This window comes from Hemiscyllium ocellatum, chromosome 46 (assembly GCF_020745735.1).
Source record: "Hemiscyllium ocellatum isolate sHemOce1 chromosome 46, sHemOce1.pat.X.cur, whole genome shotgun sequence".
Classification (NCBI taxonomy): domain Eukaryota; kingdom Metazoa; phylum Chordata; class Chondrichthyes; order Orectolobiformes; family Hemiscylliidae; genus Hemiscyllium; species Hemiscyllium ocellatum.
In genome coordinates, this window is record NC_083446.1 from 7,279,436 (window position 1) to 7,300,942 (window position 21,507).

At 49.2% G+C, this 21,507-nt stretch overlaps 1 protein-coding gene across 1 annotated transcript in view; it reads left to right on the forward strand.

Annotated features, from left to right (window-relative positions):
• Nucleotides 1-19,515, forward strand: part of LOC132836288 (ependymin-like) — a 33,535-nt gene extending 14,020 nt beyond the window's left edge. The window contains exons 4-7 of the mRNA XM_060855680.1: nucleotides 999-1,133; nucleotides 5,311-5,494; nucleotides 9,323-9,410; nucleotides 19,362-19,515. Of these exons, the coding sequence (XP_060711663.1) occupies nucleotides 999-1,133; nucleotides 5,311-5,494; nucleotides 9,323-9,410; nucleotides 19,362-19,437 (483 nt within the window). The 3' untranslated portion in view covers nucleotides 19,438-19,515. The remainder of the gene's footprint in view (nucleotides 1-998; nucleotides 1,134-5,310; nucleotides 5,495-9,322; nucleotides 9,411-19,361) is intronic.
• The last annotated feature ends 1,992 nt before the right edge of the window (nucleotides 19,516-21,507 follow it).

The following is a 21,507-nucleotide window of genomic DNA, read 5'->3' on the forward strand; positions in this document are numbered from 1 at the left end:
GAAGCACGCCATTCGGCCCATTGAGTTCACACCGACCCTTCAAACAGCATCCCATCCAGATCCACTACCCTACCGTATTTCTGTAACCCTGCATTCCCCATGGTTAATACGCCTAACCTGCACATCCCTGGGCACTATGGGGCAATTTAGCACGGCCAATCCACCCTAACCTGCACTTCCCTGGGCACTATGGGACAATTTAGCACGGCCAATCCACCCTAACCTGCACTTCCCTGGGCACTATGGGACAATTTAGCACATTAAATCCATCCTAACCTGCACATCCCTGGGCACTATGGGGCAATTTAGCACGGCCAATCCACCCTAACCTGCACATCCCTGGGCACTATGGGACAATTTAGCACGGCCAATCCACCCTAACCTGCACATCCCTGGGCACTATGGGGCAATTTAGCACAGCCAATCCACCCTAACCTGCACATCCCTGGGCTCTATGGGACAATTTAGCACGGCCAATCCACCCTAACCTGCACATCTTTGGACTGCGGGAGGAAACCACAGCACCCGGAGGAAACCCCAATCACAGAGGGGGAGAATGTGCAAACTCCACGCAGACCTGTCGCCCGAGGGTGGGATCGAACGCGGGTCCCTGGTGTGGTGAGGCAGCCTAGATGTGGACAAGATGATATTTTGCTGGGAAATCCTCAACCAAAATGCAAGGCCCGCTGTTGAAAAGTCAGGGGTGGCCCATTTAAAATGGAAGTGAGGTGAAACGTTCTCTCAGAAGATGGCAAGCCTTTGGAACTCGCCCACGAATCGTCGTGAAGGAAGCAGAGTCCTCGAGTATTTTTAAGGCTGAGGTGTTTAAGCACAGAGGGGTGATAGGTCATCGGAGTAGGATATGAGGTCACAATCGGTTCAGACATGATCTTGGTGAACGTAGGAGCAGGGCGATAGGCTGAATGGCCTACTCTTCTTCCAGATTCATATAAGCATCTGCATGAACATCATGCATTGTTGCCAATTTTGTCTTACAGTTCGATCAGAGCGCAGAGTTGGAAGGGGGGAGCTTCTCTTACGATGCTGTTCAGAAGAGGATTTTTGCCTCCAAAGTAACGTACTTTTCAAATGGCACTACACTGCAAGAGATGGAATTCCTGCTATTTCAGGAGGTGAGTTTTCAAGGGACAGATGACCCCTCTGATTCCCTCCCTCCATTACCTAGACCTTCAAAGGGACTGTTTCTGTCGGTGGGTCAATCACGGATCCACATGGCACAGGAGGGAACCATTCTCGATCCAAGCTTCAGCCTTCAGGATTTAAATAGCAACATTAGGGATTCAAATAACGTGCCGCGCCCTGTGTTAATCGCATGTACAATTGTCCCAACTCAACACTCCCCAGGACAGGGACAGCACGGGGCTAGGTACAGAGTAAAGCTCCCTTTACAGTGGCCCTCATCAAACAATCCCCAGGACAGGGATAGCACAGGGTTAGAGACAAAGTAAAGCTCCCTTTACACTGGCCCCCATCAAACTCTCCCCAGGACAGGGATAGCACGGGGTTAGATACAGAGTAAAGCTTCCTCTACACTGTTCCCCCATCAAACACTCCCCAGGACAGGGACAGCACGGGGTTAGATACAGAGTAAAGCTCCCTCTACACTGTCCCCCATCAAACACTCCCAGGGCAGGGACAATACGGGGTTTGATATAGAGTAAAGCTTCCTCTACACTGTCCCATCAAACACTCCCAGGACAGGGATAGCACGGGGTTAGATACAGAGTAAAGCTCCCTCTACACTGTCCCCCATCAAACACTCCCAGGGCAGGGACAGTACGGGGTTTGATATAGAGTAAAGCTCCCTCTACACTGTCCCATCAAACACTCCCAGGACAGGGAATCGATGTTTCGGGCATAAGCCCTTCTTCAGGAATGAGGCTGGTGTGCCAAGCGGGCTGAGATAAAAGGGTGGGGGTGGGGTGGGGGGGAATTTTGGGGAGGGGTGCTGGGAATATGATAGGTGGAAGGAGGTGAGGGTGAGGGTGATAGGCCGGAGAGAGGGTGGAGGCAGAGAGGCCAGGAAGAAGATTGCAGGTCAAGAGGGCGGTGCTGAATCTGAGGGTTGGGACTGAGATAAGGTGGGGGGAGGGGAAATGAGGAAGCTGGAGAAATCTACATTCATCCCTTGTGGTTGGAGGGTTCCTAGGCAGAAGATGAGGCACTCATCCTCCAGGTGTCGTGTGGTCAGGGCCTGGCAATGGAGGAGGTCAAGGACCTGCATGTCCTCGGTGGAGTGGGAGGGAGAGTTAAAGTGTTGAGCCACGGGGTGGTTGGGTTGGTTGGTCCAGCTGTCCCAGAGGTGTTCCCTGAAACGTTCCACAAGCAGGCGACCTGTCTCCCCAATATAGAGGAGGCCACATCGGGTGCAGCGGATGCAGTAAATGATGTGTGTGGAGGTACAGGTGAATTTGTGTCGGATATGGAAGGATCCCTTGGGGCCTTGGAGGGAAGTGAGGGGGGAGGTGTGGGCGCAAGTTTGTACTTCCTGTGGCTGCAGGGGAAGGTGCCGGGAGTGGAGGTTGGGTTGGTGGGGGGTGTGGACCTGACGAGGGAGTCACGGAGGGAGTGGTCTCTCCGCAACGCTGATAGGGGAGGGGAGGGAAATATATCCCCGGTGGTGGGGTCTGTTTGGAGGTGGCAGAAATGACGGAGGATGATAGGATGTATTCAGCGGTTGGTGGGGTGGTAGGTGAGAACCAGTGGGGTTCTGTCTTGATGGCGGTTGGAGGGGCGGGGCTCAAGGGCGGAGGAGCGGGAAGTGGAGGAGATGCGGTGGAGGGCATCGTCGATCACGTCGGGGGGGATGTGGTCCCTCCAACCACCTGGGATGAATGTAAATTTCTCCAACTTCCTCATTCCCCCCCCCCCCCCCCCCCACCTTATCTCAGTCCCAACCCTCGGATTCAGCACCGCCCCCTTGACCTGCAATCTTCTTCCCAACTTCTCCGCCCCCACCCTCTCTCCGGCTATCACCCTCACCCTCACCTCCTTCCACCTATCGTAGTCCCAGCACTCCTCCCCCAAATTCCCTCCCCCCCCCCCCCACCTTTTCTCTGAGCCTGCTTGGCACACCATTCCTGAAGAAGGGCTTATGCCCGAAACATCTATTCTCCTCCTCGGATGCTGCCTGACCTGCTGAGCTTTTCCAGCACCACACTTTTCAACTCTGGTCTCCAGCATCTGCAGTCCTCACTTACTCCCAGGACAGGGACAGCACAGGGTTAGATTCAGAGTAAAGCTCCCTCTACACTGTCCCCGATCAAACAATCCCAGGACAGGGACAGAACGGGGTTAGATACAGAGTAAAGCTCCCTCTACACTGTCCCCGATCAAACAATCCCAGGACAGGGACAGAATGGGGTTAGATGCAGAGTAAAGCTCCCTCTGCTATGTCCCATCAAACACTCCCAGGACAGGCACAGACTAGTTCAATTATGCCTTACCTTCTAATCTCATGTTGTAGGGATAGTCAGCATGGCTTTGTGCGTGGGAAATCATGTCTCACGAACTTTATTGAGTTTTCTGAAGAAGTAATAATTTAGGATTGATGAGGGCAAAGGAGGACATGATCTGTGTGGACTTCTCATGGAATACAGGGAGAACTAGCCATTTGGATACAGAACTGGCTCAAAGGTAGAAGACAGAGGGTGGTGGTGGAGGGTTGTTTTCAGACTGGAGGCCTGTGACCAGTGGAGTGTCACAAGGATCGGTGCTGGGTCTTCCACTTTCCATCATTTATATAAATGGTTTGGATGTGCGCATAAGAGGTATAGTTAGTAAGTTTGTAAATAACACCCAAATTGGAGGTTTACCGGCCAGCAAAGAAGGTTTCCTCAGAGTGCAATGAGACCTTGACCAGATGGGCCAATGGGCTGAGGAGTGGCAGATGGAGTTTAATTTAGATAAATGTGAGGTGCTGCATTTTGGGAATGCAAATCAGGGAAGGGCTTATACACTTAATGTTAAGGTCCTAGAGAGTGTTGCTGGTCAAAGAGACCTTGGAGTGCAGGTTCATAGCTCCTTGAAAATACAGTCGCAGATGGATAGGATAGTGAAGAAGACGTTTGGTATACTTTCCTTTATTGGTCAGAGCATCGAGTATCAGAGTTTAGAGGTCATGTTGTGGCTGTACAGGACATTGCTTAGGCCTGCAATTCTGGTCTCCTTCCTATCGGAAGGATGTTGTGAAATTTAAAACGGTTCAGAAAAGATGTACAAGGACGTTGCCAGGGTTGGAGGGTTTGAGCTACAGGGAGACACTGAACAGGCTGGGCTGTTTTCCCTGGAGCGTCGGAGGCTGAGGGGTAACTTTAGGGAGGTTTATAAAATCATGAGGAACATTGATAGGATAAACAGACAAAGTCTTTTTCCTGGGGTGGGGGAGTCTCGAACTAGAGGACCTATGTTTAGGGTGAGAGAGGAAAGATATAAAAAGGACCTAAGGGCCAACTTTTTCACCCAGAGGGTGGTACGTGTGTGGAATGAGCTGCCAGAGGAAGTGGTGGAGGCTGGTACAACCTGCAGCATTTAAAAGACTTCTGGATGGGTATATGAATAGGAAGGGTTTGGAGGGATATGGGCCAGGTGCTGGCAGGTGGGACTAGATTAGGTTGGGATGTCTGGTTGGCATGGACAGGTTGGACCGAAGGGTCTGTTTCTGCACTGTCCATCTCTCTGACTCTATGACCTGTATTTTGTCTACAGTCCCCGTGTGCAATTCTGCAATAGATTCAAATATTATATCTAAACATCCTCCTTTCCAGCTTCAAATTTCATGATGTATGGATTGCTATTGATCTCAACAGGTCATACTGAAAATACATATGTAAATAGTTATGAACAGAATTCCCTACAAGAACAGCTATAGTGGCATAGTGGTGAGTACTGCTGCCTCACAGCATCAGGGTCCCAGGTTCAATTCCATCTGCACGTTCTCCCCGTGTCTGCGTGGGTTTCCTCTGGGTGCTCTGGTTTCCTCCCCCAGTCCAAAGACGTGCAGGTCAGGGTGAATTGGCCATGGTAAATTGCCCATAGTGTTAGGTGCATTAGTCAAAAGGAAAAGGATCTGGATGGGTAACTCTTCGGAGGGTCAGTGTAGACTTGTTGGGCCGAAGGGCCTGTTTCCACACTGTAGGGAATCTAATCTAATCTAACAGCTACAGGAACAGCCTCTGTCTCTGTTGTTTCAGGATACAGCCATTAGGACTGATGTAGTTCCACTCAGATCTGGGTTGTGTCACAAAGTTCCCTTGTGTAACTGATCTCTCTCTTTCCTTCTGTTTGTAGTCTGTCCGCTACCAGTTCTACCCAGAGAGCGGAAAATGTGTGAAGTCTGCTCTCCATACTCCATTCCAGCACATCGAAGTTCCCTCTAATGCAACATTAATCATTCAGACATACATTGGAGGCTCCTCTGACCCACAAGAGGGGTTGCTAGCCAATATCTGGAACGTTGAAACTGGTGACGGTGGTAAGTGTAAAGGCAGACTGCTGCTCGCGCTCTGTGTGTTGCCTCTCCACCTCCCGGTCACAGCCTTGCGGACACCGTCCACTCTCCGGCACATCATCAGCACTTCAGGGCCTTGGCAGGGGTGTGCCACTTTGGAGGGCATCGTGTATCAGGTCAATATTGGCCTCACCCAAAGACTAATGAGTTCCAAATGAGGTCTCTGACATTCCTGATGAAGGGCTTATGCCTCAAACGTCGATTCTCCTGCTCCTCGGATGCTGCCTGACCTGCTGTGCTTTTCCAGCGCCACATTATTCATCTGATTTACATATAAGAGCTGTTCTGCAGATATAGACATTACAATTATCCCAGCAATGCTTCCCGTTTTGTGAGAGAGATGTCCTAACCACTCTTGGTATGCAGAAGAAATTTTAGATCTTAGATCATTTTTTTTCTCTTCAATTCTGAAAGAAGAAGTCATGTTGGGGTTGTACAGGACATTGGTGAGGCCTCGTCTGGAGTACTGTGTCGAGTTCTGGTCACCCTGTTACAGGAAGGATATTATTAAACTGGAGAGGGGTCAGGAGAGATTTACCAGGATGTTGCCGGGTAGAGTTATAAAGAAAGGCTGCGACTTTTTTTACTGGAGCGTAGCAAGTTGAAAGGCGATCTGAAGTAATGAGAGGTACAGATCAAATCAACGGTAGTTAACTTTTTCTGAGGATGGGGGATTTCAATTCTAGGGGGCATATTTTTAATGGGAATGGAGAGAGATTTTAACAAGACATAAGGGGCAAATTCTTTTACACAGAGGGTGGTTCATGTGTGGAAGTGGTGGATGTGGGTGCTAATACAGCGTTTAAAAGACATTTGGGTAGACACATGAACAGGGAAAGGGTTTGGAGGGATATAAGCCAGGAGCAGGCAGGTGGGACTCGTTTAGTTTGGGATTACGGACTCATTGGACCAAAGCATTTCCAGAAGCATTCCCAGTAACAATTGGGAATATGTGTTCCTAAGTGTTGGGATTGTGGAGGTGAACTAAGGAGATACAAGGGCCAACTGCTGCCAAATGGGACTGGAATAATTTAGGATATCTGGTCAGCATGAACAAGGGGTCTGTTTCCATGATGTACAGCTGTACGGCTCTATGCTGGTGACAGGAATGATTACGAGGTTGCAGTCTTTGCCTGTGCCAAACTGAGACAGCATGGTTCCCTTTTCCAAGTTGCTGGGACTGACCTTTGACACTTAGAAAAAGAATTCATTCACGAGCTGGGCATTTATTTATTGCCCTCCCAGAGGGCAGTTAATTGTCAACCACGTTGCTATGCGCCTGTAGACACATGTAAACCAGGTCAGGTAAGGACCGCATAGAGCCACACAGCACGGAAACAGACCCTTCGGCCCAACTTATCCATGCTACCTGCAATCCCAAACTAAACTAGTCCCCCCTGACTGCTCCTGGCCCATGTCCCCCCAAACCCTTTCCTGCTCACGTCCTTATCCAAATGTCTTTTAAATGTTGTGACTGTACCCACAATCCACCACTTCCTCAGGAAGTTCATTCCACACACAAACCACTCCCTGTGTAAAAAGGTTGCATCTCGTGTTCATTTTAAAGCTCCCTCCTCTCTCACCTTAAAAGTATGGCCCCATGTTCTTGAAATCCCCCACCCCAAGGAAAAGACACATGCCATTCAGCTTATCTGTACCCCTCGTCGTTTTATAAACCTCTACGAGGTCACCCCTCAACCTCCTATTCTCTGTGAAAGAACTCCCAGCCTCTCATAGAGTCACAGGGATGTACAGCACAGAAACAGACCCTTCGGTCCAGATATCCCAATCTGATCTAGTTCCACTTGCCAACACTTGGCCCACATCCCTCTTGATGACTTGATTGCATTTGGAGTCACAGAGATGTACAGCACAAAAACAGACCCTTCACTACAACTTGTCCCTGCCGACTGGATATCGTATATAAATCTAGTCCCATTTGCCAGCACTTGGCCCATATCCCTCTAAACCCTTCCTATTCATGTCCCCATCCAGATGCCTTTTAAATGTTGTCATTATATCAGCCTTCACCACATCCTCTGGCAGCTCATTCCATACACGTACCACCCTCTGTGTGAAAAAGTTGCCCTTTAGGTCCCTCTTAAATCTTTCCCCTCTCACCCTAAACCTATGCCCTCTAGTTCTGGTCTCCCCCACCTCAGGGAAAAGACTTTGTCTGTTTATCCTATCCATGCCTCTCATAGTTTTGTAAACCTCTACAAGGTCACCCCTCAGCCTCTTGTCTATTTACCCTATCCATGCTCCTCATGATTTTATAAACCTCGATAAGGTCACCCCTCAGCCTCCGACGCTCCAGGGAAAACAGCCCCAGCCTGTTCAGCCTCTCCCTGTAGCTCAAACCCTCCAACCCTGGCAACATCCTTGTAAATCTTTCCTGAACCCTTTCAAGTTTTGCAACATCCTTCCTGCAGGAGGGAGACCAGAATTGCGCACAATATTCCTTACAACTATTCCCGGTAACATCCTGGTAAAGCTCTTCGACACCATCTCCAGCTTAATAATATCCTTCCTATTATAGGGTGGACACAGCACTCCAAAGATGGCCTCACCAATGTCCTGTACAACCTCAACGTGACACCCCAACTCCTGTCCTCAATGGTCTGAGCATTGAATGCCTTCTTAACCACCCTATCTATATGTGACTGAAAATGTGTTGCTGGAAAAGCGCAGCAGGTCAGGCAGCATCCAAGGAACAGGAGATTCGATGTTTCGGGCATAAGCCCTTCATCAGGACACAAATTTCAAAGAAATAGGTACCTGAACCCCTAGATCTCTCTGTTCTATAACACTACCCAAGGCCCTATTTTTAATTGTCTCAGTCCAGCCCTAGTGTATTTTACCAAAATGAGATACCTTGCATTTATCCAAATTAAGCTCCATTTGCCAGTCTTCAGCCCATTGACCCAATCAAACAAGATCTCTTTGTGATCGTAGATAACCTTCTTCACAGTCCACTATGCCACCAGTCTTGGTGTCATCAGCAAACTTATTGGCCATGCCTCCTATATCCTCATCCAAACCGTTTATACAAATGACAAACAAGAGTGGACCCAGCCCCAAACTCTGCAGATCACTGCTGGTATTAGGCCTCTGAAAACCAACCCTCCACTATCCCTCCATCTCCTGCCCGTTAAGCCAAATTTGTATCCATCTGGCAAACTCACCCAGAATGCAATGTGATCCAACTGTACGAATGAGTCGACCGTGATGAATCCTGTCAGGATGAGAATAAGTCCTGCCCCCTGTTTGTTTGACCAAAACGCAGCAAATCTCCTTCCCTGAAGAATGTTAGTGAACCGGCTGGATTTTGTCTGCGTGGGTTTCCTCCGGTTTCCTCCCACAGTCCAATAAAAAAGTGCAGGTTAGGGTGAATTGGCCGTGCTAAATTGCCTGTAGTGTTAGGTGTAGGGGAATGGGTCTGGGTGGGTTGTGCTTCGGCGGGTCGGTGTGGACTTGTTGGGCCGAAGGGCCTGTTTCCACACCGGAAGTAATCTAATCTAATCTAATCTAATCTAAATGGACACCAGTTTCATGATCACCGTTCGACTCTTAATTCCGGCTATTTATTGAACTGAAATTTCAGCATCTTAGACCCGTCTCTCCTATCGGGTCCTGGGTTTGGGGATTAACAGTCTAACGATTGTATGACTAGGCCACTGCTTCCACAGACTTCCCAGCGTTTATTGCTTCAGCGAAAATTGGAAGATGTTGCTAACATTTCTGCTGTTGGTTTCTCGTGTTAATATGACATCATCACATTTTGTTTTCCAGTTCCCTACATTTTGACCTTCACTGCATTTGGATGCCTCCCGTTGTCCGTTAACTACTACTGTAAGGAGAGGGGATGGATTGTTGAATCGTGAGTTGACCAATGGTTTCTGTCTTCGTTTTAGACCTGGGCCTTCCCACTCTTGCATCCCATGTCTTCCTGACCCCTCAGGCTCACTGGGCTGGAGGTAGGAAGGCTCACAGTGGACAGGTTTGTCAGCCGCGTGACTGAGCGAGCCCCACCCTCTCCCCCCCCCCCCCCCCCCCCCCGCAGGAAGGATGTTATGAAACTTGAAAGGGTTCAGGAAAGATTTACAAGGATGTTGCCAGGGTTGGAGGATCTGAGCTACAGGGAGAGGCTGAACAGACTGGGGCTGCTTTCCCTGGAGCGTCGGAGGCTGAGGGGTGACCTTATAGAGGTTTATAAAATCATGAGGGGCATGGATAGAGTAAATAGACAAAGTCTTTTCCCTGGGGTGGGGGAGTCCAGAACTAGAGGGGCATAGGATTAGGGTGGGAGGGGAAAGATATGAGGGACTGAAGGGGCAACTTTTTCACACAAGTTTGTATGGAATGAGCTGCCAGAGGAAGTGGTGGAGGCTGGTACAATGACAACATTTAAAAGGCATCTGGATGGGGACATGAATAGGAAGGGTTTGGAGGGATATGGGCCAAGTGCTGGGGAATGGTACCAGATTTACATACGATATCCAGTCGGAAGGAACGAGTTGGAGTGAAGGGTCTATTTTTATGCTGTACATCTCTGTGACTCCAAATGCAATCAAGTCTTTCTACCTGCCCTTATACGCTGGATGTTTCCAATCTGCTGTTTACATATTTCTCCTGCAACAGTGGGAGGTGCTTATTGCATTCAGAGCTGAAAATGTGTTGCTGGAATAGTGCAGCAGGTCAGGCAGCATCCAAGGAGCAGGAGAATCGACGTTTTGGGCATAAGCCCTTCTTCAGGAATCACCCATATTGCATTCACCCATACAGTCAAAGATGTTTGCAGCATAGAAAAGGCTGTTCAGCACATCTAGTCCATGCTGCCCAGTTTTTACAAATTAAACTAGTCTCACTTGCCTGCATTTGGTCCATATCCCTCCAGACCCATCCCATCCATGGACCTGTCTGAATGTTTCTTAAATGACAAAACTGTACTCACCTCCTCCACTAGGAGAAAGTGAGGACTGCAGATGCTGGAGATCAGAGCTGAAAATGTGTTGCTGGAAAAGCGCAGCAGGTCAGGCAGCATCCAAGGAGCAGGAGATTCGACGTTTCGGGCATAAGCCCTTCATCAGGAATGAGGAGAGGGTGCCAGGCAGGCTAAGATAAAAGGTAGGGAGGAGGGACTTGGGGGAGGGGCGATGGAGATGTGATGGGTGGAAGGAGGTCAAGGTGAGGGTGATAGGCCGGAGTGGGGGTGGGGCGGAGAGGTCAGGAAGAGGATTGCAGGTTAGGAGGGCGGTGCTGAGTTGAGGGAACCGACTGAGACAAGGTGGGGGGAGGGGAAATGACGAAACTGGAGAAATCTGAGTTCATCCCTTGTGGTTGGAGGGTTCCCAGGCGGAAGATGAGGTGCTCTTCCTCCAGCCATCGTGTTGTTATGGTCTGGCGATGGAGGAGTCCAAGCACCTGCATGTCCTTGGTGGAGTGGGAGGGGGAGTTAAAGTGTTGAGCCACGGGGTGGTTGGGTTGGTTGGTCCGGGTATCCCAGAGGTGTTCTCTGAAACGTTCCGCAAGTAGGCGGCCTGTCCACCTATCACATCTCCATCGCCCCTCCCCCAAGTCCCTCCTCCCTACCTTTTATCTTAGCCTGCTGGACACACTTTCCTCATTCCTGAACAAGGGCTTATGCCCGAAATGTCGAATCTCCTGCTCCTTGGATGCTGCCTGACCTGCTGCGCTTTTCCAGCAACACATTTTCACCTCCTCCACTACCTCTGTTCCAAACACTCACCACCCTCTGTGTGAACAAATTGCCCCTCAGGACCCTTTTGTATCTCTCCCCACCCACCTCTAGTTTTAGATGGCCCTACCATGGGGAGAAGCTATTGGCTACCTACCATATCTATTCCCCTTGTGATTTTATAAACCTCTATAAGATCACTCATCCTACCCAGCCTACCCAGCCTTTCCTTATAACTCAAACCTTCCAGTCCAGGTCACATCCTAGCCAATTTTTATCTGCATTATTTCAAGATCAATAATATCCTTTCTATAGTAGGGCGACCAGAATTGCATGCAGTAATCTGAATGTGTCTTCACCAACATCTTGTACAACTGCAACAAGAAGTCCCCTGTCCTATACTACTGCAGTGACAGCAATGCAGAAACCTGGGCTAAACCCCTCATCAGTACTCAGAACATAAAACACGGAATAGCACAGCACAGGAACAGGCCCACAATGTTGTGCCAAGCTTGACACCAAATTAAACTCATCCCTTCTGTCTGCCCTTGGTCCTGCTCCCTCCATTCCTGGCATAATCATGTGTTTATCTAAAAGCCCCTTAAACACCCCTATCATATCTGCCCCACCATCACCCCTGGCCGTGTGTTCCTCACTCCTACCACGCTCTGTGTAAAAAAACTTGCCCCTCACATCTCCTTTGAATGTTCCCCCTCTCCAACTCTGGGAAAAAGATTCAGACCTTATCTGTGCATCTCATAATTTGGCAGCCTTCTATCAAGTCTCCCCTCAGTCTCCAGAGAAAACAACCTGAATTTTTCCAGCCTCTCCTTACAGCTCATACCCTCTAATCCAGGCAGCATCCTGGGATACCTCTTCTGCACCTTCTCTACAGACCCCACACCCTTCCTCTAGTGTGGTGACCAGGATTGAACGCAATTCTCTAACTGCGACCTGACCAACGTCCCGTACAGCTGCAGCGTGACATCCTGACTCTTGTACTCAATTCCCCGACCAATAAAGGCAAGTGTGCCTTACACCTTCTTGACCACCCTGTCTACTTGTGTGGCCACTTTCAGGGAGCTATAGACTTGAACCCCAAGATCCCTCTGTACATCAACGCTGTTCAGGGTCCTGCCATTAACTGTATACTTTTCCTTAACATTAAATGTCCCAAAATGCAGCACCTCACACTTACCCGGATTAAACTCCATCTGCCATTTCTCTGCCTTTATCTGCAATTGATCTCTATCCCTCTGTATCCTTTGACAATCTTCTACACCATCCACAACTCCATTGATCTTTGTATCATCTGCAAACTTCCGAATCCACCCATCTACATTTTCATCCAAGTCATTTATTTATATCACAAACAGCAGAGGTCCCATACAGAGCCCTATGGAACACCACTAGTCCCAGCCCTCCAGCATGTGAAACTCCCTTGCATCACTAGCCTCTGCCTTCTATGGGCAAGCCAATTCTGAATCCATGTGGCCTAGTCACCGGGGATCCCATGCATCTTAATCTCCTGGATGAGCCTAACTTGAGGAACCTTGTCGAAACCCTTCTCAAATCTATGTCAATAGCATCCACTGCTCTACCCTCATCGATCACTATCGCCACCTCCTCAAATATTTCCATCACGTTAGTAAGACATGACCTGCCCTGCACAAAGCCATGCTGACTGTCCCAAATTAGACCATGCTTTTTCAAAAGCATGCAAATCCTATCCCTAAAAATTCTCTCCAATAGCTTCCCAATCACCGATGTGAGACTCACCGGTCTATAGTTTCCTAAATTATCCCTATTTCCCTTCTTGAACAGAGGACCAATGCTAGCTACTCCCCAGTCCTCTGGGACCTCTCCAGTGGCTAGCAAGGATACAACGATCTTAGTCAATGTCCCAGCAATCTCCCCTCCTGCCTCTCTCAATAATCTGGGGGAGATACCATTAGACCCTGGCAGACCTATCCACCTTAATGCTCTTCAAGAGATCCTACACCACTTCTTTCTTGATCTCAAAATGCCCTCGTATATGAGCACGCTCCACACTATCCTCCATATCCTTCTCTTGGGTGAATACTGACACAAAGTACTCATTTAGACTCTCACCCACATCCTCTGCCTTAAAGCACAAGTCCCCTCCTTTATCCTAGGTGGTCCTACCTTCTCCCTCATTTTCCTCTTGTTTTTGATGTAGCTATAGAATGCTTTGGGATTCTCTTTAACCGTACCTGCCAAAGTCATTTCATGGCTCCTTCTTGTTCTCCTAATTCCCTGCTTGAGTATTTTCCTGACTTCCTTATATTCCTCACGGGTCCTGTCGGATTTTAGCTTCCTAAACTTTACATATGCTTATTTTTTCCCTTTTTGACTAAATTCATAACCTCCCTTGTTTTACAAGGGTCCCTCACCTTGCCATCTTGTCCTTCTCACTGAAACAAGCCGGTCTTGAACCCTCATTAGCAGGTCTTTAAACAACTCCCACATGTCAGTTATGGACTACATGATAATAGCCCCTCCCAATTAACACTCCCTAGCTCCTACCCTAATACCGCCATAATTTGCCCTTTCCATGAGGTTCTGACTTATCCTATTCATAGCTGTCTGAAAACGTAAGGAGTTATGATCACTGTTTCCAAACTGCTCTCCCATTGAAAGGTCAGTCACCTGGCCAGGGTCATTCACCAATACTAGGCCCAGGATGGCCCGTCCTCTAGTTGGACTCTTCACATACTGTTTCAGCAAAACCTCTTGGACGCACTTAACAAATTCTGCCTGGTGTAAGCCTCTCGCTCTAAGGGAGTCCCGGTCAATACTGGGGAAGTTAAAGTCACCCACTATGACAACTCTGTTTTTATTGCATAATCTCCTCAAGAGGCTGTTGGGGAACCTATCCGAGTGATTGTACCCATCTTATTTTTGAGCTCTACCCATATTGCCTCGGTGGATGAACCGTCCCATACATCCTCTGAGTGCAGATGTAACATTCTCCCTGATTAGTAATGCAACTCCTCCACCTCTTTTACCCTTCCTCTCTATCTCAGCTAAAATATGAAACCCTGGAACACTGAGCAGCCAGTTCTGTCCCTCTCTCAACCAAGTCTCTGTAATCACCGCCACCCAGGTACTGATCCAGGCTTAAAGCTCATGTGCCTTCCCTATCGCCCTCCTTGCACTGAAATAAACACACTTCAATCCATTAGTACCAAGGGGCTCATTTACCTGTCTCTACCTGTCCTTTCTTTCTGATTTACTGGTCTTAATATCTACCTTCCCCTCAATCCCTCTGCTTACTGACTCAACACCTCTGAAATATGTGCAGATGTGACCTCACTGAATCCCTGATCTGAAAGACTCCTCTGACAGTGCAGCACTCCTTCAGCACTCCGTTTTAGATATTTTCTAATCACCTTGTTCAGAGATGCTTTTCTGGAATAGGTGGGATTGGAACCCCTGGCTCAGGTGTAGGGACACTGCCTCCTCAGCCTCAATTTTGTCCTGAAGGCCTGGGGCAGAGTCTGGCTCAGGGATTGAGCACGCTACCCATGCCCTGACACATGGTGTATGGTACCCACTGCGGCAATGACCCATTTGAGTCACCAGAGGGAGCATGTGTATCATTGTTGGTGGGAGATCATTCACATTCCTTGGTCAATTGGAACATGTGATAATGTTAACCTGCATTCCCGAGATCCACGGGACCCAGATCACCTCAAAGCCCAACGAGTTTCACCGCTAAAGACTGTTTCATGCACCGCTGCAAGCCCTGAGCAGATACCAGCCTTTGAAAGCACACCCGTAGGTAGAAAGTAAATGTTAGCCTTTAGTTCGGCAAGGGACACTGGGGAGCAGTGGACCCCATTATGTGGACAGTGTAGGTCTTGAGCTGATTTTCCTCTTCATTTCCCTCTCATGCAAGCCTTTATGAGTGTCAGTCACGGTTTGTGGCTTAACTCAAGGTCACAGAGTCATGGAAGCAGCCCGTCCGTGCTCACCAGGATTCCAAAACTGAACTCCTCCCTTTTGCCCATGTTTGGCCCATTTTCCCTCTAAACCTTTCCTACCAATCTACCTCTCCATTTGTTGTAATTATACCCGCTTCTGTCATTTCCTCTGGCAGCTCCTTGCCTGAAGGAGACACTGACTGGCTGGTCTCCTTCCCTCTGTCAGCCTGAACCCCAGCCTCCAGGTGAAACCCCCATCCCTGCCTTTGGTATGTCTGCCTCTCTGACTATCCCAACACACAACCTGGTTAATTCCCTTCAGGAAGCAGGAGCTTATCTCACGTCTTGTCTCATTCACCAATCCCATACCGACATGAGCCCCTGGGTTGGTCAATGCCTTGATTTTAAGATGCTCCACTTTCGCTCTCAAGCAGACCATCCCTCCATATCTCTGTAACTTCCTCTAGCGTTACAAACATCAGGGGTCCCCGTGTTTCCGCAATTTTTGTTTTGGCCTCTTACAAAGGCCTAATTTTTGCCACCTGACATATCATTTCCCTTTCCCTCCTGTGTTCATTGACGTCTACTCAATTGATTTTAAAATTCTTGTTTTGTTTCTCTCTCAAATCATGGACTCATCCCTCCCTACCTCTCTAATGGCCTCCATTCGCACTTTCTGTTGAGACATCATTCACACTGTTCCCTTCTGTACATCCGCTCCACCTTTGGTGACCAGGCCTTCAGTACTAACTTAAACCAAGGCTTCGTAAATCGTGCCTAGAATCCCTGCATTGCAGGAGCAGGCCATTCGGCCAATTGAATCCACAGCAACCTTCCAATCAGCATCTCACCCATCCCAACCTATCCCTGAAACTCTGAATTTCCCATCGTCAATCCAAGGTAAAGACAATGGCTGCAGGTGCTGGAAACCAGATTCTAGATTAGAGTGGTGCTGGAAAAGCACAGAAGGTCAGACAGCATCCAAAGAGCAGGAAAATTGATGTTTCGGGTAAAAGCTCTTCCTCAAGGCTTTTACCCGAAACGTTGATTTTCCTGATCCTCTGATGCTGCCTGAACTGCTGTGTTTTTCCAGCACCACTCTAATCTAGACGATTATCATTCCACCCTAACCTGCACATCCCTGGGCACTATGGGACAATTTAGCATGGCCAATCCACCCTAACCTGCACATCCCTGGGGCACTATGGGACAATTTAGCACGGCCAATCCACCCTAACCTGCACATCCCTGGACACTATGGGACAATTTAGCATGGCCAATCCACCCTAAACTGTACCTCACTGGGCACTATGGGACAATTTAGCATGGCCAATCCACCCTAGCCTGCACATCCCTGGGCACTATGGGACAATTTAGCATGGCCAATCCACCCTGACCTGCACATCCCCTGGGCACTATGGGACAATTTAGCATGGCCAATCCACCCTAACCTGCACATCCCTGGACACTATGGGACAATTTAGCATGGCCAATCCACCCTAAACTGTACCTCACTGGGCACTATGGGACAATTTAGCATGGCCAATCCACCCTAGCCTGCACATCCCTGGGCACTATGGGACAATTTAGCATGGCCAATCCACCCTGACCTGCACATCACCTGGGCACTATGGGACAATTTAGCATGGCCAATCCACCCTAACCTGCACATCCCTGGACACTATGGGACAATTTAGCATGGCCAATCCACCCTAACCTGCACATCCCTGGACACTATGGGACAATTTAGCATGGCCAATCCACCCTAAACTGTACATCACTGGACACTATGGGACAATTTAGCACAGGCAATCCACCCTAACCTGCACATCCCTGGACACTATGGGACAATTTAGCACGGCCAATCCACCCTAACCTGCACATCCCCTGGGCACTATGGGACAATTTAGCACGGCCAATCCACCCTAACCTGCATATCCCTGAGCACTATGGGATAATTTAGCACGGCCAATCCACCCTAACCTGCACATCCCTGGGCACTATGGGACAATTTAGCACGGCCAATCCACCCTAACCTGCACACCCCTGGACACTATGGGACAATTTAGCACGGCCAATCCACCCTAACCTGCACATCTCTGGGCACTATGGGACAATTTAGCACGGCCAATCCACCCTAACCTGCACATCTCTGGGCACTATGGGACAATTTAGCACGGCCAATCCACCCCAATCTGCACATCCCTGGGCACTATGGGATAATTTAGCACAGCCAATCCATCCTATCGTGCATGCCTTTGGACTGCGGTAGGAAACTGAAGCACCCGGAGGGAACGCCGTACAGACACGGGGAGAACATACAAACTGCACACAGACAGTTGCCTGAGGCTGGAATCAAACCCAGGTTCCTGGCGCTGGGAGGCAGCAGTGTTGACCTCTGAGCTATACGGAAATCCGACAGCACTACATCAGCTGCGGTCCTACAGTAACTGGCACCATCTGTATAAAAGCAAATTACTGCGGATGCTGGAATCTGAAACCAAAAGAGAAAATGCTGGAAAATCTCAGCAGGTCTGGCAGCATCTGTAAGGAGAGAAAAGAGCTGACGTTTCGAGTCGAACTGACCCTTTGTCAAAGCTGGCACCTCCTGTTGACAAGTCTAGACTCTGGGATCATGATGGGTCAAGATTTGGGATGTGCTACCTGAAAATCTTCCTCGTTGGCTGGGCATTTGGTCAGGAGAAAGTGAGGTCTGCAGATGCTGGAGATCAGGGCTGAAAATGAATTGCTGGAAAAACGCAGCAGGTCAGGCAGCATGCAAGGAGCAGGAATGAAGAAGGGCTTATGCCCGAAACATCGAATCTCCTGCTCCTTGGATGCTGCCTGACCTGCTGCGTTTTTCCAGCAACACATTTTCAGCCGGTATTTGATCACCTGACCTCATGACGCACCCATTGTTTTGAAATGTGGACACCATCACATGACCTGGTTAATTCCCTACAGCAAGCTGGAGCTTATCCCAAAACCCTGCTGTGCGTTTCATTAGCTCAAAGCTTCTGATGGTGTCCATGCGTTCAGTTGCCTGGATCCTAATCTCTGGAATTCTCTTCTAACATCTCTCCACCTCTGCCCTCTCTGTGTCCTCTCCTTCCATGAGACCAGAGGAACATCAGAAATAGGAGCATGAGTGGGCCATTCGGCCCCTCCACCATTCAATCACATCACTCAGCTCCACTTACCTGCCCTCTCACCATAACCCTTAACTCCTTTACTGTTCAAAGTAATCTTTGCCGTAAAAAAAAATCATTAAGGTTGTCTCACTGGGCAGGGAATTCCACAACCTTTTGGATGAAGAGCTTCCTCCTCAACTCAGTCCTCAATACGCTCCCCCTTATTTTGAGGTTTCCCCCCTCCTTCTAGTTTCACCCCTCCTCCTCCCCCACCCCCCAAGTGGAAACAACCTCCCGGCCTCTATTCCCTTCACCACTTTATATGTTCCTATCAGATTCCTCTCACCATTCTTCAACATTCCAGTGAGGATAGTCCCAGTCCACTCAACCTTCAAGAAGATTCTTACAGGGTCCAAGTCTTCTGTCCCTCAGTATCTGTCAGATTGACAATCTTGTGAGTTGCTGTGAGTACAAGAACCAATTTAAATGCAAGTACTTGCTGTCTCATTATGTTGACTGCCCATTCAGATAACCCTATGACAGCTCCTGGTCATCATGGGTGGCACGGTGACTCAGTGGACAGCAGTGCTGTCACACAGCGCCAGGGACCCAGGTGCTACCCCACTCTCAGGCAACTGTCTGTGTGGAGTTTGCGCTCTCTCCCTGTGACTGCGTGGGTTCCCTCCCACAGTCCAAAGGTGGGCAGGTCAGGGTGGATTGGACGTGCCAAATTGCCCCGTGATGCAGGCTGGGTGGGTTACAGGGTCGGGGAGGTTGGTGTGGGTGGGATGCTCTTTGGAGGGTCTGTGTGGACTGAATGGCAGGGACTCTATGATATTGCTCGAAGCCGCATGGAATCCAGCATCGCGTTGCCAAACACCAGCACTGGTGGTGCAGTAGGTCACAAACAAACCATCTCACTGTTTGCAAGACTTGAACGGTTCAGATAGTTTGCTGCATTCTCCACGATAATGTCAGTTTGATGTCTGTGAGATGCTTTTGGGATATTTCTGAACAAACCTTCAATCATTCTGGTTTTGTTTTCAAATTTTTAGGATCAACGGTTTGACCACAGGGATCAGAGATCCGAATGTGTTTATTCCACCTGCGTCATGCACTCAGCAGAATTGAGAATATTCTCTCTTGGAAGTGGTACAAAACGAAGGATTTATCTGATTCTAATAAAGAAACGTTTCCATGCCAAATAAACACTGACTCTGTGCGGTTACACAGTGAGTGACCCTTACCCTGCTGAATAAACACTGACTCTGTACAGTTACACAGTGAGTGACCCTTACCCTGCTGAATAAACACTGACTCTGTGCGGTTACACAGTGAGTGACCCTTACCCTGCTGAATAAACACTGACTCTGTACAGTTATACAGTGAGTGACCCTTACCCTGCTGAATAAACACTGACTCTGTGCGGTTACACAGTGAGTGACCCTTACCCTGCTGAATAAACACTGACTCTGTACAGTTATACAGTGAGTGACCCTTACCCTGCTGAATAAACACTGACTCTGTGCGGTTACACAGTGAGTGACCCTTACCCTGCTGAATAAACACTGACTCTGTACAGTTATACAGTGAGTGACCCTTACCCTGCTGAATAAACACTGACTCTGTACAGTTACACAGTGAGTGACCCTTACCCTGCTGAATAAACACTGACTCTGTACAGTTACACAGTGAGTGACCCTTACCCTACTGAATAAACACTGATTCTGTAACGTTACACAGTGAGTGACCCTTACCCTGCTGAATAAACACTGACTCTGTACAGTTACACAGTGAGTGACCCTTACCCAGCTGAACAAAACACTGACTCTGTACGGTTACACAGTGTGTGAGGAGTAAGTGAGGACTGCAGATACTGGAGATCAGAGCTGAAAATGTGTTGCTGGAAAAGCGCAGCAGGTCAGGCAGCATCCAAGGAGCAGGAGATTCAACGTTTTGAGCATAAGCCCTTCTTCAGGAATGAGGAAAATGTGTCCAGCAGGCTAAGATAAAAGGTAGGGAGGAGGGACTTGGGGGAGGGGCGATGGAGATGTGATAGGTGGAAGGAGGTCAAGGTGAGGGTGATAGGCCGTAGTGGGGGTGGGGGCGGAGAGGTCAGGAAGAAGATTGCAGGTTAGGAGGGCGGTGCTGAGTTCGAGGGATTCGACTAAGACAAGATGGGGGGAGGGGAAATGAGAAAACTGGAGAAATCTCAGTTCATCCCTTGTGGTTAGAGGGTTCCCAGTCGGCAGATGAGGCGCTCTTCCTCCAACCGTTGTGTTGTTATGTTCTGGCGATGGAGGAGTCCAAGGACCTGCATGTCCTTGGTGGAGTGGGAGGGGGAGTTAAAGTGTTGAGCCACGGGGTGGTTGGGTTGGTTGGTCCGGGTGTCCCAGAGATGTTCTCTGAAACGTTCCACAAGTAGGCGGCCTGTCTCCCCAATATAGAGGAGGCCACATCGGGTGCAGTGGATGCAGTAAATAATGTGTGTGGAGGTGCAGGTGAATTTGTGGCGGATATGGAAGGATCCCTTGGGGCCTTGGAGGGAAGTAAGGGGGAGGGAGGTGTGGGCGCAAGTTTTGCATTTCTTGCAGTTGCAGGGAAAGGTGCCGGGAGTGGAGGTTGGGTTGGTGGGGGGTGTGAACCTGACGAGGGAGTCACGGAGGGAGTGGTCTTTTCGGAATGCTGATAGGGGAGGGGAGGGAAATATATCCCTGGTGGTGGGGTCCGTTTGGAGGTGGCGGAAATGACGGCGGATGATACGCTGTATATGGAGGTTGGTGGGGTGGTAGGTGAGAACCAGTAGGGTTCTGTCTTGGTGGCGGTTGGAGGGGCGGGGCTTAAGGGCGGAGGAGCGGGAAGTGGAGGAGATGCGGTGGAGGGCATCGTCGATCACGTCTGGGGGGAATCTGCGGTCCTTGAAGAAGGAGGCCATCTGGGCTGTACTGTATTGGAACTGGTCCTCCTGGGAGCAGATGCGGCAGAGACAAAGGAATTGGGAATATGGGATGGCGTTTTTACAGGGGGCAGGGTGGGAGGAGGTGTAGTCCAGGTAGCTGTGGGAGTCAGTCGGTTTATAGTAGATGTCCGTGTTGATTCGGTCGCCCGAGATAGAAATGGAAAGGTCTAGGAAGGGGACGGAGGAGTCTGAGACAGTCCAGGTGAATTTGAGGTCAGGATGGAAGGTGTTAGTAAAGTTGA